Source organism: Prionailurus bengalensis, chromosome D1, assembly GCF_016509475.1.
Source record: "Prionailurus bengalensis isolate Pbe53 chromosome D1, Fcat_Pben_1.1_paternal_pri, whole genome shotgun sequence".
NCBI classification, from domain to species: Eukaryota; Metazoa; Chordata; class Mammalia; order Carnivora; family Felidae; genus Prionailurus; species Prionailurus bengalensis.
Window position 1 is genome coordinate 28,589,250 of NC_057346.1, and position 23,342 is coordinate 28,612,591.

The window sequence follows — 23,342 nt, forward strand, 5'->3', positions numbered from 1 at the left end:
TGTGGCTTCTGTCCTGTCTGCCTACAACAAGGTTCCCGCCCACACCACCTGCCTCTTCATCTCCTCACTATTAAGTCCCAGTTTAAAGTCATTTTTGGGGAAATGTTTCCTGATCTTCCAGATTCCACAAGACCCTTCTGTCATATGCATTCTCTATTTCCCCCTCAAAGTGCTTATCACAACTGTATCCACTGGTTTGTAAAATTATTTATTTACTATCTGTCTTCCCTGCTGGACAGTGTGATTTATGAAGGTAAGTCTTATGTTGATTTTGTTTTTGTCTCTCTCTCTCTCATCACAGTTTCAATGCCCTGCCTATCCCATAGCTAGTGTAACACTAAATGCCTGTTTGTTGTATAGATGAATTTCTCACTTATGTTTATAAATCCTTGAGATCACCTCTCCCCTCCTAATGTCATTTTAAATTAAGTTCGGGAAACCATGGTCAGTGCCTGGAAATCTGGACAAGCTAATGGGACAAACTGATTCTAAGAGGGAGGTATATTCCAGCTTTTTTCTTTTTTCAATGATTACTTATTTTGAGAGAGAAAAAGAGTGAGAGAGAGGAGTGGTGGGGCATAGAGACAGAGGGACAGAGAGAATTCCAAGCAGGCTCTGCACTGCCAGCACTGAAATCCAGAGTCAGATGCTTAACTGATTGGGCCCCCCCAGGCATCCCCCCCCCCAGTTTGTTTTTCTTAGCACTGAGAACATTCTCAAGGGCTCATAGGGAGCATGGGGATGAGTTCATGATAACTTCAAAATTCATGAGTGTAAATACAAATAAAACCACTGCCAAACCTAATAACACAAAACTACAAGCAAATCAAAGGCTGGGGCTATGTCTTTCATTCCTGTATCACTAACTCCAAAGTGATTTCAGGTACATAGGAGGAGCTCAAAGTCTACCTGTCCATACTTACTGAATGCACTGAATTCCAACTGAATAATTGGATACCCAGAGGTATTCTTGGCAGTAATAGTATCACTTCTTTTGTAGTTCTCTCTCTTGCCCATAGATGAAGCAGCCAAAGGAGATATTTTATTAGTTAGCTCTTAAGCAGTGTCCTTACCTGACAGGTGTAGCAGAAAGCTATATTGGAACAGGAGCCGTCAGTCCTGAGTTCCAGTTCTGATTTACCAGTTACTACCCTTATGTCCCTACAGTAATAACTCCTTCCTGGGTTCAACCCTCCACCCTTATGAAATGAGTGGGTTGTATGAAATATCTTCCAAGGTCCCCTCTGACCATATCATTCTGTGATTCTGTGACTCCAGGGTCTTATTTTGACCCAAAACCTAGGTTAGGAAAGATTCTGCCCCAAAGACCCCTGGCTTGTGAGATGCTCCCGTTTAGGCATCTGGCTTTTTCTTCATTGGTGCTTTGAATTTAATCATTCATTGTGCTCCTCCTTACTTTTCCGTTTACCTACCGATTATTCTTCTGACCATCTTTCCCCTTTATGCACCTCTTAGAAAGTTGTATAGCTTTCAAAGTCCATAGATAGCCTAACCTTTGCCACTTCTTCCTGTTCTCCTTTTCTATCCTATCTATTTGTGACCCTTTTTTCTCCTTAGAGGCTTCTTCCCCTCCTTCAAGTTGCTCTTTTGCTCTTTCTGTTGAAATCCTAACATGCTGGACTGTAGCCCAGATGAACAACGATTTTATTTTGATCTTATATTCATATAGGAGGAAAAGAATAGCCTGTATTTTCCAGAGTTCTGCCCATCCCTGTTCCCCTAGAGACATCTCTTTATTCAGATCCACACCCCCTTTTCTGATTAAACTTTTCAATATCTACTCGGTGCCACGCCACTGTAACTGCCTTGCATCTTATCTTCCTGCCTGAGCTCCTGTTTGGAATCTCTACCAGGAGAGGGGGGCCTTTAGCCTTTTTAGAGAAGGAGAAGCAGAACTGGCATTTCTTAAGCTAGTGCTCTTCTTTTGGTCTTCCTTGTGTGTGGAATATTCATAGCTCTTTAGCTAGCCCCAGCTTTCTGTAGGTAACAGAGTGAAACAACAACAGCTGATTTCCCTTTCACAGGGAATTTCCTATTCCAACCTTGCTTTTAGTGTGTAGATGCTGCTGACGCCAGAAGCCTCCCTGTACCCCTGTCTCCTCACCTGCCTGCCAGCTCTTTGGGGTCTGCACTGCAGAGCTCCTGCACTCCCTCTGTTTTGCAGTCATGGGATCATTAAAGGGAGTATGAGCATTTTCGTTTGCTCTGGCAGTGTGTGTGTAGGTGTGTGTGTGTCTGTGAGCTTGAAAAGCATTGTCCTATGGATATTTTTATAACCTGAAGCAATTACAGCTGTCAGCACAGAGACAAGCTGTGACAAGTTGATTTATGTGTACAGTATATGTGTATCCAAGAGGGAAGGGAGGAAGGAGAGGGAGATGGGGGGAAGAAGGTGGAGGTGGGCGCTTGTTAGGATGCTGCTTTCCAGGAGGCAGAAAGGAAGTTGTTTTTATAAAGAACACAAATAATGAAATTGCTCTGACTGTCATCCCTTTTTCATTAACTTGGATATGCTGGGAAAAATAAAATAAATCTAGCAGTTTTTATGAAGCAAGAGACAGGATATAGGATAAGGCACTAAGTGTTGGTTATATTTAGGGATTAGGGGATGGGCAGGGAGTTGACATATGATTTTGATCTTCATCTACTCAAACAACTTCAATAAGGAGTTCGGATAAAATGGATTATGGCTTGTTAATTGTGCGGGCATCTCTGGTCTTTCACCACTTTCTAAACTTCCATTTTTGAATAAAGTTTGGTCCCCTTGACTCACGGAGAAGGCATGAGGTTGCAAGTGGCTGTTCTATCTCCAACCTGAGTATTACCTGAGCTCTGCTGGGTTTCCTGCCAGATGCTGCAGCTCAGCACCCTCCCTTCATGGTCAGAGACAAAGATGGTTTGACTGTCTTAGATCAATGACATGCAGACTGGTATAAAATGAACATCTTAAAGAGCCCATATGAAGAATTATTTTTCTGCCCAGTCATAATAATGAAGTGGTAGCAGACAAAATGTATTAATAAAGCATCTTCCACCTTAAATGGATTTCTAAGTATTTTCCTGTAGAGTTAATCATGTATGTAGGTCCCTAGGGAAGGCTGGTTGTTGTCATTATCCACATTCCCAGATGCAAAAACTAATGCTCATTTGTACCTACCTGGGAATTAGATGCAAGAGCCAGGACTAGAATTTATTACGAAAGGAATCATCCCTGCCATTCCCAAGCCTGCAAGGAAATGACTCCATAGCCCAGAATGAATCCCTCTCCCTTCCCCACACTGTAATTATTTCCAGCTGAGGTAGTGAAGATGTGTGTACACAGAAGGGTTGGTAGGGGAGCATGAGGGGTGGGTAAAATTGAAAGATGGATATTATTAGAGGTAACTCGTTGGCTTTAGGGGAAGAACAACTCCAAATTCAGCAGACTGTAAGTCAGCAAATACAATCTCACACTTTACTTCTTATAGGGTCTTGGAAGAATGGACTGGTGCAGAGAAAGATTTTCTCTTTTTTATTCTTTCAAAAATATAAGCAAAACTCTCCTGCTCTCCATAGATGCCATTTTTTTTTTGCTTTTGCTCCCCCCCGCCCCCGCCCCGATAGTAAAGTCATTTGTTGCAGGCATAAGTTGACAATTGATTTTTTTTGGTGCTATATATCAAAGGGTCCCTACTGGCCAAAAGTAGCAAGTGGGTTTCCCTGAGAATTTAATCTCAGGAAAAGTCACCAGAGGAGATGAAGAAAAAAATGGCCCTAATGATGGATTAATTGAGATCTTCAGTGTAAAGTTGCTCAGCTTTTAATGGTTGACCAGTTTCTGGTTAACTATTAAAAGAAAAAAAAAAAACGACACATGCTCAGTCTGTCTTTGTTACCCTGGAGTATGGGTCCTACATCTGCAAACCCTATCTCCATCCCTACCAGTCTAAAGTAGGGTGAGGCAGTATGGTGGGTAAAATGCTTGTTTTATCTCTGACACATATGTTACCTACATGCAAGTAGTGGTTACAACCTGCAAGGTGTAAGGACTTTTCTGGCACTGGGACACTTATAATGTATCAATCATTTTGGTGTTGGCTAGGTGGATTTGGGAAAGAACATCTTTTTCTGTTATTTAACAGCTATTGGAAAACAAAAAACAACAAAACAAAAACAACAAAACAAACAAACAAACAAACAACAGATTCCTGGTTGTATCTGATAGAAAGTTGAGGGAGAAGAAACAAAGTCACTGTTGGTTGCCTCTTGTCTAAGCCCAGGAAAAATCTGGGTCAGTGTAGAGGGCTTAGATCTGGAAGTCCCTGAGGGGAAAGCATGTTAGCATTACTTAGCACAGCTGTGTGGGTTGAGCTGCTCTGGGCTTCTCCCTAGCTCAGGGGCCAGGCCCAGGAAGGGGAATGCACTGCATTCTTTCATAGCTGGACTCAAGGGAGAAATTTAAATGTAGGTATACAGGGACTCACAGCAGCTAGAGAGAAGTGACAAGAACTGAAGCAAAACCAGTTTTTCCCTGGGTTTCAAGAATTCGAAAAACACACCTCTTAAGATGATTTGAAATCAGCTCTGCAAGATTGTGAAACCCAGGAAATTTGGGAGTCCGCAGTATAAATAAAGCAAGTGGCTCACACTCATTCATCTGAATGAGCACTTTTGCAGGGTAGCATCTTTTAATGTCGACAAAACAAGAATAAAGAATGTAAGTTAGTGTCAAACTTGACCAAAATTTTGATGCGATTTTGCCACTTTTACACACTAAAAGGCTTCTGTGATTTTCCATTTATTTTATATATGGGAGATCTGTTTAGAAAGGTGGTGTTGAGTCTCCAGTGTTGGAAAGTAGCTTCTGGGGGGGTGGGGTGCTGGTGGTGTGGGCATTGACTATTGAATAAAAATGAGATTATTCTAAAGCGTCCTCCAACACTCTAAATTTACTCTAAATGCTAATGGAATTAATCTGATAATTTTAAAGGTGCATGCTTGCATGCTGCAGGGTTTTCCTTTCCTAGTTAATTAGTTTGTGACCCTTTTTAAGATGTCTTGGGTTTATTAAGATTGTGAGGTAACTTTGCCTTTCTTCTTAATTTGGAAGTGACAGCTCCTCAAGGGGGTAAATGGTTAAACTCCTCGCCTCGGCTGGTGCACTGCCGCGGCGCGGCGCGGCAGGGGTTAAGGTGGGCGCCCGCGCCCCGAGCCCCGCGCCCGCCCGCCAGGATGTGCGCGCAGTCCGCCCGCTTGCTCGGCGCCGGCCCCGGAGAAAGTGGCGGTCAGTGATGGAGCTGCTGCCATGACAACCCCGGCGGTCGGGGCCCGCGCGCGTCGGGGCTGCTCCCGGGAGGAAGGCGGCGCGGAGGCCGGGGGCGGCCGCTGAGCTTGGCGTCCGCGCGGCTCCGGTGCCGGCTGCGCCTCGTCTTCCCTAGCCAGACAGCCAGCGAGCTAGGGGCCGCCGCGGTGCGCTCCGCCGGGCCGCTCCTGCCTCGGCCGCCGCCGCGGCGACTGCCTCCCCCGAGACTGGCCGAATCGCAGCTGCTGCAGAGCGCATTTCGGCTCGGAGGAAGTTGACCGAGGCGGCTGCCGCAGGATCACCGGGTCCGGATCGCACGAAGCCCGGCGGAGCCGCCTCCAGCGTGCCCCACTTTCCATCTCGGCTATTGTTACGGATTGTTTTTCTCCTGGCGATCCTTCCTTTGAAACTTACAAAGAAAGTGTTGGATTTCCCCTTGTTCGAACTGAGGAATTGCAGACCGCCTCTGGGGAGCCGGATCTGACCCACCCCCTGTCCCCTTCTGGTACCAAAGTGCTTACTCCACTCCAAAGTGCCATGTCAGAACTGCTACCGGGAAGAAGGGGCTCTTGAGACGTGCCCACACCTTTGCACCTGCCTTGCGCTTCCCCTTTCTTGGCCGTCTTCCCCGGCCGAAACAGCACCGAGGAAGCACCCCGTGGATGTCCTCCGTGGAAATTGGTTATCCGAGGCCGGATTCGGGGGAGGAATATTAGACTTGGAGGAGTCTGCGCGCTTTTCTCCTCTCGCGCCTCTCGGTCGCTGCTAGTTCACTGCTCGGTCCCTGAGCTCGCTCCCTCACCCCACCCACTTCCTGTGCTCGCCCGGGGGGTGTGTGCCTTGCAGCTGCCGGAGTTCTGGGAAGTTGTGGCTGTCGAGGATGGGGGTCTGTGGGTACCTGTTCCTGCCCTGGAAGTGCCTCGTGGTCGTGTCTCTCAGGCTGCTGTTCCTTGTACCCACAGGAGTGCCCGTGCGCAGCGGAGATGCCACCTTCCCCAAAGCTATGGACAACGTGACGGTCCGGCAGGGGGAGAGCGCCACCCTCAGGTAGGGAGCTGTCTTTCTTCTATGAATTAACAATGATTTGTATGGGTTGTGGGGGGAGAGGGGCAGGGGTGCAGGTGTGAGCTCTGGCGCAGCTGGCACGGAGGTCGCTGGTTCCTTGGGCTGCACGATTCATGGATGGGGAGCTGAGTGCTCTGCCCCGGGAACGCGGTGGTGTTAGGGAAACGCTCAGAGGTTGGGGAGATGAGCTGTTTCTCCAAAATTGGCCTCCTTGGCTCAGAACTTGGTAAGCGTGAGGGGCGGCTAAGACAGAGAGTCACTGAAATTGAGGACAGTGGCATGGACACTGTGTGTGCCCGAACCTGGTGGCCATGGTGACTGGGGACCTGGCTGGGGCTCAGCATGAACAGTCATCTCTGAAGTTAATGAGTCCCAAAGGACGAGTCTGGCTCCGTTTGAATGCCTTCACTCTGCCTGTGCCATGGGGTGTTGCCAGTGGGCTCCTGTATTCTGGCAGACCTGATGTTTTGTCCTGGGCTTGACTGTGTCTGGGCTTTCCTGGGGTGCCTTCATGCCATGAGCTGGTGGGCAGAAGGACATGCTTTTTCCTGTCGAAATATGGCTTTCTGAGATTGAAGTCCTGGAGATGAGTCTGATTTGTCCATGGAAAACATCATTTACTCTGGTTAGCTGTTCCCTCTTTTTTTTTTTTTTTCCACTAAAATGGTGTGTGCAAAACTCATCTACTGAAAAGATAGGATATTTCAATGTTGAGTTGGGTCCTGATGGGTTTCTAGGGTTAAGGCTTACAGAAACCGAGGAGGAGAAGAATCTTGGCTATGTTTTGTGTAAGATGGGATGAGTCTATGTCCCTGATGACCCTGCCTACTGACTTGTTAACTCAATTTCCAGTGTCTAAGAAATGTATCACTCATGAGAGGGTAACAGAGAATTAGTGATGATAATGGGAAATCTTACTCTTTAGAGAGAGTCAGCATGAGGCAGAAGTTAAGAAGGTTCATATGAAGAATCATTTCTCTGCCTCTCTTTGATTTAATATTCTCTCTTACTTAAAGTTTTCCAAACTGGGCTACTGAGCTGACTCTAAGGCAACATGGCAATATTCCCATGCTTTGCATTCAAAGATTCTTAGAAAGATAATCGTGGTACTGGTGTCCATTGTTTTACCCCTGGTGACTGTTCTTTTAAAATTGCATTGTTTGTGGATGGTACGCTTAAGGGAATATCCACAGGATAGAAAATGTCGAGAAGGGGGCTCTGGCAATACAGAGCTGACTTGTCAGGACATTGCCAAATGAAGTGTGTGATTTAAGGACATATGTAAGGCCTACAAACATCCCGTGCTCCATTGTCTTTGAGGAGCTAACCCCCAAAGCCCCAGTGAACTCCTAGTTACCCATTGGCTCAGAAAACCCACCTCTTCCACTAAGCCCTTCAGCAACTACTTTGGACAAAGGTTAAATATCTAACTGCCTCCCACCCCAGAATTACTGTATCTGCTTTGTCAAGGGATGTCATGGAGCTCTAAAAATGTTGTGATTTCAGGCTGCCTAAAAGAGAAGTGCAAAAATGAAGCCTTAACACAATACGATGATGAATTTAGTGTTCTCTGGATGTTCCCTTTGTCCCTAACTCTTAGCTGCAAGGAGTGGTCCCAAAGAGATGAAATAGAGACAGTCTCACATGGAGAACATTTTAGAAACAGATGGGATGGTATTTTCAAGGAGAAGGTGGAAGGTAGTCAACTCTGTGGAGATTTGGAGATAAAGAAATAGCAAAGGGGCCTTATAGATAACTGTCCCATATTGTAATGGGGATCATTTGAAGGGGGGTTGGATGAGGCAGGATCTGGTCTTCAGAAAGCATCTTCCTAGTCTCATGAGAATTAAGACTCTCTAGAGAGTGGCTGAATTTGGCAGATGTTGAGCCAGGGCATGGGCTTTAGTTAGGAACAGCTTCTACTTAAAATTGCATTATCATGGACTAGCTGCTTCCCTTTCTTTATCTTTCCCTCCATGCCTTTCTTGCTCACTCTGGGCTTCCCTGTCCCTGTCTCTTTCAAGTGCTAATGTTTCTTTGCATTTTCACATCTGCTCTGGTCTTATTTGGGTGTAGAAGGAGGAAGTGGAATATGATGGGGCTTCTTCTCTAGACCCAACACTGCTGTGACATAAAAAGACTCTTAGAACATCTCCTGCCATTCTGTAACAGCCCCTGGGATGAAATGTCTAAGTGACATAAGGAGGAAGACACTTCCAGTGGATGGAGCCTTATAGGGCAGGGATTAGAGGAACTAGGATGTGACTGACACTGACCCACTGGCTAGGGCCTGATTTAGGATGTGAATCGGGCTGCAGGTGTATCAGATGACCTGCACAAAGGATGCTCATGTTCTGCAGGATAACCTTCATTCTTCCCAGGCTCTTATGCACTAGAACAAGCAAGGTCCGCCATGCTGAGGTGTTCTTTTGTGGAGTTGGAGCCTTTGAACCCTCAAACACAGTCTTTGTAATTTGGTGTGCAAAGAAGCAAATAGGAATTTCAGAATGTATTTTGTTTGCATAAAATTTGCTAAATTTGCAAACCTGATTCTAGATTGTTGTAGTGCAGTGTCTCAGGGCTCTGGAATTTTGTTTTTTTTTTATTTTTATTTTTTGGAGTTTTTCTTTCTTTTTTGTGTATTTATGTGGATCTTTTCATTTTATTTCCCTCTTTACCTTCTTCCTTCCTTCCTTCCTTCCTTCCTTCCTTCCTTCCTTCCCCTCAATCTCCTTCTCTCTCTCTCTCTCTCTCTCTCTTTCTCTCTTCTTTTCTTTTTCAGCATGCAACTAAGCTACACAGAATACAACTAGGGAGGCCTGGAGCACCTCCGCTCTGCCCTGGAGAGCAACCGTGTCCACATTGCTGTGGGTGACGCTTGTAGTTTACTTCTCAACCAGCAGAGGACTTTTTGCTCTGATTTCATTTTATTCTTTGTTCTCGCCAGTTTTATTTTTTGAAGATGTCTTCCAGTCCCCAAAGAATGAATGCTTCAGCAGCAGATTCTAATGTGAGGAAACTTTTAAAAATGTTTTATTTCATCCAATTAGTGTTAACGATCCTTGTGGAGGTATTGGGAAACCTTTCACCCGAGCCTGCCATTGACAGCCTGAAAAAAATCACAAACAATTTGCTATCACCCACCCTTTCTGCCCTCCTGCTGATAATCTGTATGCATATCTTTTTTTAAAGGTGAGGTTATGTAGAACAGGATATACCATAATAATAGCATTAACAAAGGTTTAGGGAGCATTTGCTATGTGTCAGGGAGGAGTCTGTTTTTCATAGCATCTTCTCTGTCATCCAGCTTCATAACATTAACATTTAACCCTAATAGAGACCCTCTGATGTAGATGCTATTATTATTCCCATTTTTCAGATGAGGAAATTGAGGCATGGAGAGTTTACCTTGTTTGATTAAGTTGTACAGGTAGGAAGTGTTGAAGCCAGGTTATGAGGCAGTAGTAATAATAATGTTAATAAGATGAATAGTAGTGTCAATGATTGGTCAGTTACTGTATGTGTTAAATAGTTTGTATACACAGTAACATTTAATGTTTGAACAACTCCCTGAAATAGACTTAATTATCCCAACTTCATTGCTATGGAATCTAAGGCCCACAGAGGGAAATTTAGGTAATATCACACAAGTAGTTAAGTGGCAGAGCTGGAAGCTGACTCAGGACTCTACTCCCTCATTTTGGACACCACACTTTCCCCGCTGCATTCTGTGTTCTAATTCCTTGCTAGTACTTAGTGTCTCCTCTAGTCATTTTGGCTTAGACCCTTTCCTGCAATGATGTTGAACCTTCTATGTTCTTTCTCCTCATGCAATAGGGAACAGCTAGCTGTTGGAAAGCAGAGATCGTACCTTGTAATGTCATGAGCACTGTGTACTCCCAAATGTTTATGGAACAGATAAAATGAATAGAAACTAAACAAAAACATCCCCCAGCCTATATTCAACTTATTTCTTTACTGCATTTTTCCACCATTTTACTTTAAAATACAGCTGTGGTCAACCAACAAAGGTTTATTGAGTGGTTCTTACATGAAGGGTTCTGAACTGGGTTTTGGGGTATAAAAAGGCATGAGGCTTGGATGTCATACTCCAGGGCCTTAAGTCCAACTCAAAAGGCTGGGCTGTGGACAAAGAGGTAACTTACAGGTGAGGCAGAGTGTGCCCATCAGGAAGTGGGTAATGTGTGTGCATGTGGTCAGAAAAGAGCATCCTGTTTCCATGTGGGGTGGGATTCTCTGTGGAAATGCTGAGGAAAAAGTGAGGAGCAGGAGAGATCTGAGGTTCTCAACTATGTGGATGTCATTAATTGGAGACATTTTGGGGCACCTGGGTGGCTCAGTTGGTTGGGCGTCTGACTTCGGCTCAGGTCATGGTCTCACAGCTTGTGAGTTTGAGGCCCGCATTGGGCTCTGTGCTAACAGCTCAGAGCCTAGAGCCTGCTTCAGATTCTGAATTCTGTGTCTCCCTCTCTCTGCCCCTCCCCTGCTCACACTCTGTCTCTCAAAAATGAATAAACATTAAAAAAATTGATTGGAGACCTTTCACTAAGTATCCACCTATCATTTGGAAGTTCTGATGAATGAGTTTTGTGTTGTCATAGATTCCCCCAGTAAGGTGACAAGTAGTATAGTGAATTATTTCACTGGGATCATCTGCAAAGTGAGTATCAAAAGCTAAGTTGTACCTGTTGTTACATGTCTAGAGTGTAGGCTTTGCCACTGCACAATGTTGAGGTTTTGTTTTTTGTTTGTTTGTTTGTGTTTGTTTAGATGAGTTAAGAAGAAAAGATCTGAGAAATGTATGAGATTGAAGTTGGATTTTGCCATGGAATAGCGCAGAAGAATGTGTTTTTGATACTTGAGGAAACCCATGGAGTCCCCTTCTAAACATAGGAAGCTGTAGCCCTTTATTCATATCATGTGAAAAATTTAGCATTTCACTTGATAGCAGATGGATTCTCTCTTTATCCCTTCAGCTACTCCATTGTCTCTTGAGGACAAAATGATGACTTTCTCATGTTTGTATCCCAGCATCCAGCACATGACTTAGCCTATCATTTTTGCTAATAAAGTCTGAATGTCTGTTCTGCTTGTCTTTCTGCTGTAGACATCCTGGCCTTTTCTCCACCTCATAAAGGTAGAAAACGAATTCTTGCTACAGAGGCCTTCTATTTGTGCTCATAACTGTTGGGGATACCTTACTCTAGATCTTTCCATGGACAGCTATTTATCATTTTGGTCTCAGCTCAGATTGAAACCCCTCACTAAAACCTTTCCTGACACCCAAGGTCAAAATAATGCCTACCACCTACACCAGTCTTACACTGGCATTTCATCTTGGATTTTTTTTCTTCAGATAAGTCATCCATATCTGAAGTTTTCTTATTCATATATTTGGTTATGTGTTTATGATTTGTCTTCCCCAAATGGACTTTAACTAGAGAATAGGTACCTTCTCTTATTCAGCACTGTGTACCCAAGGTCAGGCAAATAGAAGGCTCTCAGTAAATAGTTGTTGCGTGAACAAATGAAGGAAATCTGAGATCATTGCCTTCTTCTCCTTGCCCTTCTCTGTCCTTTTCCCTTAGTTGTCTTGTGTTGTTCTTGCCCTCGACATGTTACTGGCTCACTGTCATTTCTGACTAGTCTGCACAGATGTGTGAGGTTGCCCTTGAGGAAGTTACAATTACAGATAAGTAATTGGGCTGGTGTCTTTCTGTCAGGGACACAGATGGGCCACATCATCTGTTGGTTATTTCATAGCTGCACCCATGACACTTGTCTTCTTTCTGCCAGGTCACTTCCCTATCCAGTCCTTCAGCCTTTGAAGAGGAGCTCCTCTCTGATGAGGTGTTTAAGCCCAGGTAGACCTCAAGGAGATTAGCATTTTCAAGATGAGGAGGGGCACCAAAATGTACCTTTCTGCCCATCCTTCTTTCTCTCTCTTTGGAGTTTGCTAGCAATGGTTGTCTCGTGGTGTAACTATTGATCCATTCTTAATGAGTTAACTGGTTCAGAATAGCAGTGCCACTCAGGAACCATGTGCTGTTCTGATTGTGTTGCCTCCTCCCAAGATCGACCACTGTGTGCTCACCTCCGGGGCTTGCCAGGGATCCAGCCGGTGGACTGTGGCTCAGAAGAGCATGGACAGATGGAGTTGTGGATGGAGGCTCCTGGAAGCATACTCAGCCTTTTGAGGAGCCAAAGACTAAAATGGGAAAATGAAAAACCCAACAGAGCATGGGGCAGAAGGAGAAAGGTTTATGCCAGTTGTCATAGGAGCCTGGCAAGGGGCACTGAGGGACAGCCTGGTTCTCCAACATTCCTCACCTACAATCATAGGTGCTTTGCAGAAATGTTGCTTTTGTCTTTTGAGTTTGAAAGGATTGCAGAGATCTGTTTAAACCACCTGGTTTTACAGATAATGAGATAGTGATCATAAGTCTTGCACAAAGATGCCTTCCGGAAGGGTGAGGTGGAGCTGACATCAGCCCATGATTCCTCACTTAGCTGTGAGCCCTAGTATAGGGCTACCTGTGCCTGAAAGAAGGCCGCTGTTTCCTACTAAGTGCAAAAGTGTCACACTGACAGCATCATGACAGTCAGCAAGCATTTGTCACCATGCTTGGTTCTCACTGCTGGTTGTGTCTGGCACTGAAGTTTGTATTCTTAGCCTTCTCCACCTCTGATTTCATATAGGACAAATGTTTACTGTGTCAGGCTCCATGCTAAGCACTCTACTAATTTAGTCCTCATAGCCTTATTTAATCCTCATAGCTGCTCTAGGAGATGGATGCGATTATTATTCTGATTTTACAGATCAAGAAACCAAAGCACAGAGAAAAGTGAGACATTTTCCAAGATCACACAGTCAGATGGTGGCTGAGACTGGGGCTTGGAACAAGTTTTATCTGACTCTGATCTGGTTCTCTTTTTGTACCACAGGGCTCTTCTCAATCTATCCCTTCTTTGCTTCATTGCCGTGGTGTACTCCTTCTAGAAACCAGGTGAATTTGGCTTTTCCTCCTTGTCCTGAAGTGTAAGAATCTCCTTTCTTGAAGTATTTTAGGAATGGAGTATGGGAATGTTTAAGCTTTGATGGTGTGGAGACACAGAGAATGCCCAGCTGGCCTCTACAAGTCCCTTCTCATTAGGCAACCCTAGAATCTCCATATTTTTTTCAGAGTAAGTCTATTCCAGGTTCTTCCACCAACCTTTTGCTTCAGATCAGCAGTCTCGGACTCTTGTAGAGAGTTAGCAAATCATCAGACATTGCCATGTATTACTCTGGCATGGGATATTGAACAAATCAAGGTAGAAACAAAATTCTATGAGGATCCCACAAGCCAGTGTATCTGGCTGTTCTGGCAGTGGGAAGCAGAGTGGGTGAAATCTTGACCTACAAACTTTCTTCTTAGTTTTTCTAGAAGTAGGACCATTGGCATCTCTCAACATGGGAGAATCTTGAAAACAATTATAATTAATGTTAATAGTGTATTTATTCTCTTAGGTTCAGAGTTTCCACTGACAGGTAAAAATAACATTATCCTTGTATTATTTGACATTACTTTTCTTCCTTGGGATAAGGTTGATGGGTTCCCACTATGTGTAATAGATTACTGATAATAAATAAACAATATAATTAACTTCATATAGATGGTCAATTAGTACTACATTTAGGAACTTAAGAATTACTTGGGTTTAGGACACAATTTCCAAATTGCATGTGAGCAATGATGAGGAGGAGAAAATAAGAATGTTTTATGGGAGCACAATTGATAGCGGCAAAGGTCTCCAACAAACAAGACCATACTAACTCATATTCTAGTGGAAGTGGTATGCTAGAAAGAAAATGGATTAGGAGATAGGATTCTGCTCACCCTGACTCAAGCACTGTGTCTGTGAGCTGTCAGGCAAAAGCTTTTAATCTGTCAGTATAAAGAGGACAGTTATTGCCTACCTCAAAGGGTTATTTTTGGTTAAAAAGGAAATACACACAAAGTTTAGTGTATAATTATTACTCTCTTTCTCTCCATATGTATATATATATTCACACACACACACACACAGACACACACACACACAGACACACACACACACACATATATATATATATATATATATATATATATATATATATAATATTGACACATTTGGCAATTTTCATTATAAACTATAGCAGTTTAAACAACCATAGCTACCCTTTGATTGATACACCATGTAATGCTTCTGGAATGTCTAGAATGATAGGAATGCCTCTCCACCCACCCGTAATTATACTTTGGTATTTTCTCTACACATTTGTTTAGATCCTAGGACTCTTCTTCAGTTCAAATAATTTCTTGTACTGTTTTATTTCTGACAGGGAGTGAGAAGAAAGGTATTTCTTTATTTTTCATAACAAGATTGTTGCATAGCAAGTTGTGACAGTTCATGGCTCTGAAGATGAATTTCCTACCAGAAAAAAGCCATACAGAAAGCTCTGTAGAGGCAGGTTCTCTGAAACAAATAGTGGGGTCAGGAGTTCATGTGCAGATTTAGGATTGGTAGACTTTTTTCCTTGGGAGACTGATTTTTCTGTGATAATTCCACTGGAGTCAACAGACAAATAGAGGTAGGGATGCCCTAGCTTGGGCCAGGGTGGGGAGGGGGTTAAGCCCTTCTAGCTTTAATGTTCTCTGATTGTAATTTTTCCATTCATTCACATCCCCTGTGCAGTCAGAGGCCAGCTCAGGACTTGCACAGTAATAGGGAAAATTGAGAAGGAAGTCTTTCTGCATTTGGTAATTTTTCTTCTGTCCAAGTCTGGGACAAGACCCTTGCACCTGGCATTAGAAATTGACTGCAGAAATCACCAATGGAACCACAAAAACAGTCCTTTTCACTTCAAACGTATGCCATGGAGCTAAAATTAATTGAAGTTATAGATAGAAGTCTCACCCTTTCTGCATCTGGCTTTCTCAAATCTCATTGATCACGTGGCTTGTTTTTTTGGGCTTATTTGGGCATATTTGGCCAACTTGCCCTCTTCTCAGTGTGAGATGCTTTGGCTCAGAAAGCTTTTGGGATTTAGATTTGTCTTATAAAATGAACATATGAATTAATCTTACAATCTTGCTGATGGATTTTTTTAAATCATAGAATTTTTAATGAAAAAAGCATCAACCATTAGACTGATGGAAAGTGACAAAACTGAAATCAACAGTCAGATAAAGCTTTGTTGGCCACATGTTGGCAAAGGAAGATATGTTTGTGTAAAAATAATTTCTTGGTCTTCTCTGGCTTTCAAACAGGCTCTAATGGAGAGGATGAGTGGAAAAGTGCACTCACACTCAGAATAAGCATCTTTGGACAAATTTACTTGTCAGGAAAGCTCAATCCATAATAATTCTAAACAATCAGAAACAATGAGGAAGAAAATAAGATAGAGAATACATGCAAATTCTCTTTAATTTGGTACAGTTATTATACATAAAAACTGGAAAGGGTAATACTGTGGTGTGGGTTGAATCGTGCTCCCTACCAAAAGAATAAAGAAAAAAAAAAAAAAGAAAACAAAAGATATGTTGAAGTCCTGACATCCAGTACCTCATAAAGTGACCTTACCTGGAAATAAGGCCATTGTAGATGTAATCGATGAACTTAAGATGGGATCATGCTGGAATAGGTGAGCCCCTAATCTAAGACAGCTGGTGTCTTCATAAGAAGATGAACACAGGGAAACACAGAGGACACACTGGGAGAATGCCATGTGATGATGAAGACAAAGGTTGGAATCATACAGCTGCAAGTCAAGAAATGCCAGAGATTGCCAAAGAACCACCAGAAGGAAAAGGCAAGGAAGGATTCTATCCTACAGGTTTCATAGGGAGCATGTCCCTGCCATCACCTTAATTTCATACTTCAGGTCCCTTGAACTGTGACACAATAAATTTCTTTTGTTTTAAGACATCCAGTTTGTAATGCTTTGTTATAACAGCCCCAGGAAATGAATACACTAGGAGAAAGAAATTACAAAGGAAGAGTTCTCTTAAATAATCACCACCATATAAAGGACCACTGAAAAGCTAGGTTAGACCACCCCATCACCCACTGTGACACAAGCCACTGCAGTCCATAGAGGAGCAGTCAGAGCCCTGAATGTTCTTGGCATGGCAGTTCCTATGCTAGTCATGACCCCCCAGGCTCTCCATTACAAATATCTAGGAAGCTGATCTGGAGTATAACTGTACTCAGAGCTCATTACCCTCTTTTTTTCCTAAGAGACCATAAGGACAAGACCTGTAGTTCCCACTCCTCAGTTATCTCAGTCACCTCAGAAGTCAAAGCCCACTCCTCCACCTAGGTCATGTATCATCGTCTAGATTTTTATTATTACCATATGGTCTTGTACTTCCAATGATCTGAACCAACTGCAGACTTCCCTCTAATCCTCCAAACCTTCCTATTTACTATCTTACAGCTTCATGATCCATCACCAGCAGAATCCCTATGTTTCCAGTCTTTTCCCTGAATTTTCTCTTTTTCCTGAGTTGTTTCCATTCCTAGAGTCATGTCAAAAGAGACTTTTTTTTTTTTTTCGTATGTACTGGTTACCATGAGTCCTAAAAGTTGGATAGATATCCTCCTTGCTACTCATTGTGACTTCTGTGCATTCTCTTTCTGGCTTTCTCAGAATCCCTAATCATGTCAGCATGTGGGCTGTGAGGTTGCATTACCCACAGCCATTCTTGCTGCAGCCTTCTGCTCTTCCCTGAGCAGTCAGTCTCTCCTGCTGGAGTTCCAGATCATATATCCTAGTGTTAATCCACAGGTCCACTTTTATGGCTCAGATATTTCAAACTCAATGCCTCCAGCCAGAGCTCTTGATGCCAGCCGCATTTAACCCACCTCCAACCACCAACTTGATCTTCCATCCCTGTCTGCCCCAAGCCCTGATCTTAGGAATGGAAGCCACCATTCATTCAACCACTCAGGCCCAAGACCCAATAAATATGTATTTTTTTTTCTTTCTCTCTTATGCTTCATCTAATCTATCAATACATCCTATTTGTCTTTACTTTTAAGATATATCTTGAATCAGACCACTTTAACCATCTCTAACACTATCTTTTTAGTCAAAACCACCACCAACTCTCACCTGGATTATTCCAGTAGCATCTCATTTGGTCTTCCTGCACCCCTTCTGCTCTACCAGAGACCATTCTCTACCTCATGGCTCAAGTTTAAGAACATTGTTCAAATCATACCACTCTCTGTGCAAAACCCCATGGTGGCTTCCAGTAATATTTAGGTTGAAATACAAACACTTCAGTGGTATAAAAAAATGTTTTATTGCCAGTGCCTAGGTAGCTTACTTGGTTAAGTGTCAGACTCTTGATTCCACCTCGGGTCATGATCTCACTGTCTGTGAGTGTGAGCTCCACGTTGGCCTCTGCACTGACAATGCAAAAAACTGCTTGGGATTCTCTGTCTCCCCTCTCTGTGCCACTCCCCCTTCTTACATGCTCTGTGTCTCCCAAAAGTAAATAAATAAACTTAAAAAAGAAACAACTCTTTATTGCCTGTTGCCTGCCTACCCCTCAGAATTTCCCTCTATCACCTCTGCTCCACTCACAAGGATGCAGTTCACTGAACTTCTCTGTTGTTCCTTGAACCCACCAGGTCCATTATTGCCTGTGGAAATGCTCTTTCTTCTGCCAGGACCCACCACAATGTTGTATGGCTGGATATTCGTGACATTCGTGTGTCTGCTCAAATACCCCATCCTCAAAGAAGACTTTCCAGACCTTGCTGTTTGAGATAACCATACTCCAGCCCCCACTCTCCTGTGTTTCCCTACCTAGGTTTAATTTTCTTTATCACCCTTAACACTCAGAAAATTCTGTTATTTATTCATCTATTATTTATTTATGGCCTCTTCCACTAAAACTAGGGTCCCTAAGGCGACTGACTTTATTGCTCTCATTTATAGTGGCTAAATTATGGTCTGGAACATGGCATATATTAAGAAATAGTTGTGGAGTGAATGAAAACTTTATTAGGAATAATAGTAAGCTGCTAACAGTGAAAATTATTTATCTTTTATCAGAAAGAGGGGACTTACATATATATCTGAATTGGCAGAAGTTTGGGTGTTCCTAAACAGAGCTCAAAAGGAGTGGGTGTGATCTAGCCTTGGTTTTGTCTTCCAGGGCATTGAGTGGGATGGGAAGTTGATGGGGAAGTGTGTCAGGGTATTGTGACACACTTCATAAAATCTACATGGGCAGAGGCTAAAGGACCTTTAAATTTCCACTTTCACAGGAGGTTTTATAGAAAATCTAATAAACACTTGAAAATAAGGACTAGTTTCTGGTTCGAGTCTGATCACCGTGGCGGGGTGGGGGAGGGGGGAGGAAATAGCACTTAGAAATCAGGCTATGTGCCTCACTTCTAACATATTATTCCATGTATATTATGTCCCCTATGTTTCTTTCAAAACTATTTATTAAGGGAATTCTACCTTAAGGCTACTGAGCATGATGATTGAGTAGAGGGTCTGGAGCCAGGCACCTCCCTGGGTTCAAATCTTGGCTTTGCTACCTCCCTGTTGTGTAACCTTTGGCACATTGATTAAGCTCACTGGGCCTCAGTTTTCTGGTTGTTTGATAATAGAAGTGAACCAGGAGGGAAATAGGGAGTATTTAAGAACAATGCCTGGCACTCAGTAAGTGTTAGCTTCATATGGAGGGGGAAGGACAGAGCATGAAATGCATCTGCTGTGGGCAAATAGTATTCCTTTGAATCCAGTGACCCCAGGTGCCCCAGTGGAGGCTGATGTTCCTGCAAGTCCTGCACCTCTGTGGTGGGCTGATTTTGAAGAATTTCAGCAAAGGTCATTGTTTTTGGAAGGTGAATAGTGGTTGTGGGCTGGAGTGACCTGAGCCTCAAGCCTAGCTCTGTCACAACTCACCATGGGATGCTGCTAAAAAAATTAGTGTTTCCCTGTTTCCCAGTTTCCCTGCATCTGAAATGAGAAGGCAGGGCCTGACCCTACTGCTCTGTTCAGTTCTTTACATTTGAGGAAGAGATTGTTAGCTGTTCAAAAATATATAGGTTGTTTATCTTCTTCCCTGGACACAAAGCTTGACTCTCATTTCCCAGGCTCTTTTGAATTCAGGTGTGGCCACATGACTGAGTTCTACCCAGAGGAATGTGAGCAAAGTTATGTGCGGATTGGCCCATAAAAATCTCCCATATGAAATACTTCATGCTGTTTCTCTTTACGCCATCTGGATGTTGATGTCCAAAATTACCTTGGAAACCCATGTCCTATTGGGCAGATGCTCCATTATCAGCCAAGTCATTGAATGTCTCCACAGAGCAGGGCTTCCACACCCACCCCACCAGCTGACCCAGAACCTCATTTGTTAGATTATCGCGTGAAGGAAAATTACGCTTCCATTGTGATAGGCTTCTGGGATTTTTGAGTTCATTTGTTATAGTACCTAGCATTACACGATATAATTCCACAAAACTATTATAATTCCCATTTTCTGATATCAGTTGCATAGAAATATACAGAGTTCTTAAAAAAGCCCAAACTTAAGCACTTATTAAAATTTCTTGGCAAGCTTTTCGGTGATTTTTATATGTGGCTGAAAGTGGGAACCATGGCCTTTTCAAACTGAAGCCTCAAATGTTTGATTTTCATTTGCTTGACTCTTTACATCTCTGAAGCAAGTAAAATGTCTGCTTTACAGAATATGTGAAAACCAGTGTCAAAGAAAAGTTTTACCTTGAAGTAAATTAGCACATGTCCATAATGGATACGACTGGAGACATACCGTAATTAGTGAAAATACTTCTTAGATGACAAATTGCTCATTAATGGCTGGAGGTTTCTTAGTGTAACCTTTTGTGCTAGAGATATTCCAACACTCAGTGTTTTAATTGACACACAGTAAAGAGACAGATGGGATGATTCGTAAGCTTTTTCTTAAAAATGTTGAAGAAGAGAGAAAACCACTGTCAGAGGTTACCTTTTAGAAGTGTGACCAGGTGGTGGGGTAGTCACTTGTGCATTTGAGTAAGGGGGGAAAAGAGGTCAGAAAGGGAAGGAGGAGGGCAGTTGTGGTAGGAGATCTGCAAGGAACAGAGGCAATGAAGACACCTAGAGATTTAAGGTGGCTCTATTACAAGATTTTGCATTTCAGGGGTCAGGAGTCTTGTCTTATGTTCATTGCTGTCTCCAAATGACTCACAACACCTGGCACATAATAGGAGCTTAATGCATTGTTGGCAAATAAGCGGATGAACTTCCTTATGTCACTTCAACACTACTTCCTCTGTATCTTGTACATGCCAGGCGTTGTACTAGGTACTGAGTTTCTTTTTCACAGAATGATTTTAAGTGAAGGGAGACTGGGGCTGCAGCTTGTATGAAATGTAGAAAAGAGTGTCCTCTTCCAGCATACAACTTAAACATACTAGTTAGAAGTAGGTGCCCTTCCTCCATCTGACAACTCAGTCCCTAGGCCTCTTGGTGGGATAGACAGAGATGTGAATTTTTACACTCCCTCCATCCAGCATTCTTGAGCAGCACACAGCTTGTGTAACTGTACTTGGCAGGTCCAGTTTTTACTAAATAAGTAAGTAGACAAACAGTACTTTGTGTATTGGAAAGCACTATGCCAGAATTTAAAATATGGGTAATGGACAGTACCTTGGGGTGCAGGGAGAGTGGTGTTTGCAGGGTGGTCAGGAGCATGGTATGATCCCTGTAGGAATCAGCAGGAAAAACATTCTGGACAGAGAAATCAGCAAGTTTCATGACCAGTTGAAAAATGAGCAGTACTAAAAGGAGGCAGTCTCAAAACTGAAGATGGTGTAATAAGTAACAAAAATCCCAAAAACCAAAAAACCAAAAAACAAACAAAAAATCCCACAAAAAACAAAAACAAAACAAAACAAAACAAAACAAAACAAAACAAAAAAACATTTGGGGCCTTGAGTGTCTGCAAGCTGTAGTATAACATCCAAATTAAGGAGCAAATGTTGATAGCAGCACAGATTTTAGGAGATTAGAAATAAATAAAAATCCCACATAAACAAAGACAACACCTGTGTTGATTTTCTTTGCTGTGTATAGTTTCCATGTGGATACTGTCTGGGTTGTTACAGCTCTGTGGTTCTGTGTCAGCCAATATTTGGTGCCTCGCCCCCCCCTCACACACATCTAGCCATATGGACCTAGTGTTTTCTAACTGAAATGTCATCCTTCTTTGGTCCATTATGCTTTGTCATTGCCATTTATCACATCTGAAAATTATAAACATTGAAAATCTGCATAATATCCAATTTGATGTTTTACCTGTTGCCATTTCCAGGATATTACATTGTGAAATTAAGCCGGCATTTTATGATCCTGTGTGGATGTGTGTGTATGTATAAGCAGACACATATTTGGAATTAATGGACTCATAGAAATCAGAGATGGATTAGACCTAATGAGCTGTTCAGAAGAATTATTTAGCGCATATTTCATATCTCTATTCAGTAATCAAACCTACACACTGCGTATGCTAAGAAGGTGAGGTTTTTACATTTTTTTTTTTCAGTCCTTGGATCATCTCCATTTCTGCCTGAAAATTTAGCGTTGCACCCCTAGAGCATTTTGCACCAACTTTATTAAGCATTCAGTTTGACATTTCCCTACCCTTAGGGTTATCTTTGGTATTGAAAAAATAGTTGCTTTGCTTGTTACCATTAATGTATCATTAGTAATTGGTGCCGGGTTCCCAGGATCCCACCAGGATGCTGGGCAGCTCAGAGCAGGTGGTGGGAGTCATCAGAGACTCAGTCCTGCCCCTTCCCCAGGCCCTTTCCAGTCTCTGGGAGAGACAAGCCTGACTTTGAGCGTGTACTGAGTGGAAGACTTGGAGAGTTAGCCTAGATGAGAGGCTATATTCGAATTTTTATCCAGAGCAAATGATTTCCCTGCTGCCTTCTGTTTTCACTGAAACTATGCTAGAGCTGGTGACCTTCCTGCTGAATGAGCACTGGCTCTTGGTTATCGCCCACTCTGGTTTATATTAGCCCTTCAAGCCTTAAAATTCCAGCAGGCCTTCAAAATTCCATTCACAACAAGGTTTTCTCTACGAACTAAAAGGGGAAATGAAAGGTGAGATGTTTGAGAGTGTGGAAGTTTAACCAGAGAAGGACTGCATTTTTGAAGCTGTAACAGAGACATGAAATTATGGGAATTTAAAGAAAACCTCGGGGGTGGGTTGACACATTGTCAGCTTCCCACAGGCAGATGCCTAGTTTCTAAATGTTCCTTATAGCTTGTTTAAATATAATATATATTTTATATATATATTTAATATATTTAATATTTAATATTTTATATATATATATATATATACTCAACTCTCGTTGGTCTACATAAAACATGCTAATTGAGAATTAGAGAATTATTCTGTAGTGGGAATAAAGAGACTCTAGAGTTAGAACCTCATTTGTTAAATTATTAACCTCTCTGAGGCTTTATTTTCTTATCTGTGAAATGGGGCTAAATAACACCTTAATACCTACCTGACAGAGTTGTTGGAAGAAACAACAAAGCATAGCATCATTAGCAGTGTTTAATACAAACCTTTGTGTGGGTCATCTCATTCATCATCATAGTTATTTATGATAATTGTGTAAGATAATTTGTAAAATCTCAGCTATTGTGCTTGGTGTATATTAAGCATTAAACATGTTATATTCTTTCATAGTACATTAAATTAGCAATAAGAAAAAAAAAAGGTTAAAGCTATTTATCATGGATGGAAGATTGATGGAAGACAGGCCATCACATCCATGTTGTGACTCTTGCCCGGATTTCCAGACACAGACCTCTCCTGTTACTCTCGTCTGTGTTTTGTCCTACTACAAAGGTACCCTTAAGGTGCTCCAGCATATATTC

At 42.6% G+C, this 23,342-nt stretch overlaps 1 protein-coding gene across 4 annotated transcripts in view; it reads left to right on the forward strand.

The window, feature by feature from the left end:
* NTM (neurotrimin) overlaps positions 1-23,342 on the forward strand; it is a 941,468-nt gene that overhangs the window by 534,939 nt on the left and 383,187 nt on the right. For 2 of the 4 annotated variants that reach the window (XM_043579844.1, XM_043579846.1), the window contains exon 1: positions 5,393-6,349. In XM_043579844.1, coding sequence (XP_043435779.1) covers positions 6,183-6,349 — 167 coding nt within the window. In that variant the 5' untranslated portion in view covers positions 5,393-6,182. Of the gene's footprint in view, positions 1-5,370; positions 6,350-23,342 lie in introns of those variants that run through there. The other 2 variants (XM_043579843.1, XM_043579845.1) reach the window with 2 other exon arrangements.